The sequence below is a fragment of the Trypanosoma equiperdum genome (assembly GCF_001457755.1).
Source record: "Trypanosoma equiperdum strain OVI genome assembly, contig: ctg_621, whole genome shotgun sequence".
Lineage (NCBI taxonomy): Eukaryota > Euglenozoa > Kinetoplastea > Trypanosomatida > Trypanosomatidae > Trypanosoma > Trypanosoma equiperdum.
Window position 1 is genome coordinate 5,885 of NW_027124556.1, and position 4,584 is coordinate 10,468.

At 37.8% G+C, this 4,584-nt stretch overlaps 1 pseudogene across 1 annotated transcript; it reads left to right on the forward strand.

The window, feature by feature from the left end:
* Positions 1-3,115: 3,115 nt before the first annotated feature.
* On the forward strand, positions 3,116-4,335 carry TEOVI_000283300:pseudogene (annotated as a pseudogene). Its single transcript is given in 2 exon segments — positions 3,116-3,628; positions 3,631-4,335. Coding segments are annotated over 2 exon segments (1,218 nt in total).
* Positions 4,336-4,584: the final 249 nt, after the last annotated feature.

Genomic DNA, 4,584 nt, shown 5'->3' on the forward strand with positions numbered 1-4,584 from the left:
AGAAAAGTGTCGAAATGGTAGTTTTCTCATCAATAAGAAATTGGTTCTGAGTATTGGAGCTGCTTTTGTGAGTTTAGTATCCTTCTAGAATTCTAATGATTATAAGAATTTTTTCTCAATTTAATGAATTTAATGAATTTTATGAAAAAATTTTAAAACCATATATTTTAACACATTCTGATGAAAATTTAAAAACCAATGAAGTTTTGATTTTAAAAAAAAATATAAAATGGTCAGTAAAATGTGTATGATTGTTTTCTATAGGTGCAAAGTATTATGGTGATATAGTATAAAAATATAATGATATCCTAATATTTCCTAATTTGGTATATTTTGTTTATTACATATATATCAGTTAGAGTTATAATATCAATAATAATAATAATAATAATAATGATAATAATAGAAAAGTGTTGTGAGTGTGAATATACGAATATTATATAATAGTAGGAGAGCGTGTATACTAATATTATAATAATAGTGGTGTTCAACACCAAAAAGTCGAAAAAACAGTAGCATTTAAAAAAAGAGTGTTACGAAAGAGAGAAAATAAGAGTAAGTGAGTGAGAAGAAACGGAAGGGGATGAGTAACATTATGTTAAGGTAAATGCAGAAAAAAGGGAGAAAAGAAGATTGGAGATGCGAAGTTTCATACAGAGCAGTGCCATAAGGAATCATCATATACATGAAGATGATGGAAGAGCTGATAAAGGGGCTACGGATTGCGAGGTGTAGGACAAATGTTCTCGCTACGTTACATGAAGTAGCGTGGACAGAAAATGAAGAGGAAAGATAATACATCAGCTTGCAGAGAAAGCGGAGAGATTGATTCAGGGTATCTCACACAAATGGATGGATTCCACTTTTGATATGATTGTGGTGATTGTGGTTTTCAATCTGAAGGCCAACACTGATGCCTAACTCTAACAAAGACAAAAAATAGCAGGAAAAGGAATGGAATTAGTAAGTACGAGGTTTTTCTGCAATTTATTCTCACGACAAATAATGTAATAATTTTAATATTTGGGAGAAGCAATAAAAATTATCTGGATGAAAAATTTTTAAAAGGACAACTGATGGATTACGGTCGAGGGGAAATGAAGAACAAAATCACGAAAATGCTTAAATAAAAGATATATGAAACGATCGAGGAGCTTTGTATGAACTACATGATGCAGCAAAATACGCCCGAGCACTTCTCTATTGCTGCTAGATCCAAGCCCTAACACCGTTAATCGCACGACTAGTTTACATAAGAATACATATTTACGTGAAAATGATGGTATTTATAGAGAACATGCAATGAAAAAGAGTAAATTTAGGACACTAATTGCGATTCAAGAGACGAAAACACAAGACATTGCAGGAGGCTAACGCTATGAAACACTTACGGTCACGTTCACAGGTAAAGTGTTGCCGTTCTTTTTCATTGAAGGTTCATTCACAGAGCACGTTTTGGGCTGCAATAGAAGCTCGCAACCACCATAAATTTAGCTTTTTTGAAGCAGATATAAAATTCTACGGTATGTAATCATTGTGTAAATGCTTCAGGGGAAAATTGGGTCTGTAAATTTTTCATTAATTACACGGGGTTTTATGGTAAAATGGTTATTTTCACAAGCTGAACATGTAACCAACTGCATCGTTTAAAGCTTTGATTCAATACTTTTATTAGTGAAAGTGTCAGTTATATATATTCAGAGAGAGAGCACTGAGCTTTAGCGGGGCGAACATGATTATTCCTGGAAAGACACGGCAGTCCTCGGAGGCCACTGGTGCCTATATTTTATTTAGAACTCTTTGAAAAATGCATTGTTTACACCCAAAGCCCTATAATGGCTGTACAACGACGTCAGATAGAAAATTAAACTGGTGAAGGCCGTACAAATCGTGTAAAATGATAATTATAGCGGGAAGTAATGACAGACAGGAAGCGGTGGAAGCTCAAGGAACTGATGATCGCACTACTCTTTGCAGAAATGCCAAAAAACAACGTCAAATTTTTAAAAAGTAACAAAAAGAAAAAGGATGCATAAAATCAGAAAAAACGTCAAAAAATCCTTCATTTTTTTGCAAGCAAGAGTAAAAACAGTAAGATTCAGTGGATGATACATTCAACAAAATTGGAAAAGTTATTAGAGAAAAGTAAGCATTTTTATTTTTCTAGAGTGAAGCATGCAAGTGTCTGAAAATGCATGTTCAACAGATTAGAACCGACGTAACTTACAATACCTCAACTGCATTTAAGCTATCAGGCAAACATAACGAGGAAGAAACCATTTTTCTTGATGATTAGAGCACCATCGCACCTTCCCGTACCTTCAAATTCCAAAATAAAGCAATAATTACAAACAACCCTCGCAGGGAAATAGTGTGAAAAGAGGGAGTATCTAGTAAAAATAGGAGAAGAAACGACTCCATAATGCTTAGAATGTCGATATACAAAGAAAAGAACAGACAACATAGGATATGAAGCCGAATCAACTGTGCGAGTAGGGGAGATAATTGTAAATGAGCATAATATCCGACGCTGGAAAACACTATATAGACTCGATAAAAAGCCGCATTTCGTAGAGAAATAGTTTAATTCGAGGGCAGAATTGGTAGCTACTATAGTTTTTAATTTGATGGTGGATTAATATTTTAAGCACTAAGTCGATGAGTGGCAAATTAGTATACTTTTGTGAGTTTTTTTTATTTAGGTATAGCATAGAGAAGATGGTAAAAAGATTTTAAAAGGTAAGAGGCAGTGATGAGTTGGAGTATTGTAAATAAATAAATATATATATAAATATATATTGAATTTTTATGGCAAAGGCAGAAACAGAGCAAATACAAGGGATAGAGACTTTTTGAGAAAGGCTGTACTATCACATCACCTAACATAAAAAACTAGTCACCATGATTATAACGAAATTGTAAGCCAAAGGCAGTGAATTTAAAACAAAAATTTCCTTCTAATTTCGACGCAGCCGAAACGCCAACGCAGCTACTGGAAGAAGCCAAAATTAGAAAAAAAACAGCAGCTGCAACTATTTTCTAAAAAAACAGCCTTTTCCTGACACTATAATTGCCAAAAAAAATGCGGAACGCATCAAGGCTCTGTTCGCTAGGCCTTTTTGTCTTAGCTTTAATGACAGGGACCGCGACTGCGCAAGCAACATACGCTGTCTGCACGACGCCGTGTAAATGCAGCAAGCGGCTATCCAAAGCAACTGAATTCTATGCCCAGAAGTTTGAAACCAGCGTCCACAACCTTGTAAAGATGCAGAGAGACTTGACAAGACTGCTCATAGCGGCGACAGCAGCCGACGTGGCAACTGCACAAACTGCTCTACCGACTCTGGCTGCTGCGGGAAAAGTGATTCAAGAATGCCAGGAAGCTGTCACCACCCAGATAGAGGCTCTGAAAACAGGTCTGCCAACATTAGCAAACGCCTCAGCAAAACTTGCGGTGCTAGCAAGGCGGGAGACCACAACAACGACAGTCAAACTGACAGCGAAGGGCGGCAACGGACAGTTCCAGACAGGCTCATTCGAAAACACACCTGTAACCATAAATTCCGCAGACACGTTCTGGCATGAAGCAGAAGATGCCCAGACCAGCTTTGACAACAGCGAAGATGACAAAAAAATGCAATACTGGAACCCAGCGAGTATCACAGAGTGACTGTAACTTGCATATCCTCAGCCTCAACAAACTGCAACAGTGCAGTGCAAACAGCAGGCTCAGGATACATCCAATTCGCACTAACGTCGGCAACGCACGAAGACAACAGCAAACCAACTAGCCGATGGAGTACGGCAGGCACGAACAGCGATGTAATAATACACGGCCAAGTTAATATAACGCAAGGCACCAAACAGGCAGCAGAAGCTGCTCTGAAGGCCCTCAAACAAGCAACGGCAAACACGGCTTGCAATAGAAAGCTTGAAGGCTACGCAGCAGTATCCGCATCGCCTTTGTTCAAGCGGCAGGCGATCCGCAGTTTGCTTAACCAGCCGGCAAACGAACAGGATTCCACAAGCCCCCCAGACAAGCTAACCTCTGCAATAACGGCAGCTTACGGAGCCAACGGCGCCGACTACAAAGCTAAACTGTGGAACGTCATAAACACCCTTAAACCACCGATAACAAAGAACAAAGAGCGAGCCGAACTGGACATTAAAGAAAACACACCTCTCGAACAACTCACTGAAGCCCTTGCACGGCAGATAGGCGAAGCTAACTCGAAGGCATCACAAACAACTAAAAACAACAAAAATGCAAACGACACAAGCAAGTCAGATGCAACAGAAAAAACAGGAGAAAATAAAGACGGGGTTAATAAAACAACCGCAGCTGAATGCGCAACCACTGAAGAAGGTAAATTTGACAAAACCAAGTGTGATTGGAACGGTGAGAAAAAACAGTGCAAAGTTAAAGAGCGAGTCGTTATTATTTCAGTCGTAACTAAATTTCCTCTTTTGTTTCTACAATTATTTTTAGAGGGTTTTCGCTCAAATTTATGAACTTTACAAAATTTATGAAATTGTACTATTTTGAGACAGCTTTCTAATATTAGTCATATTTTAACACTTTTG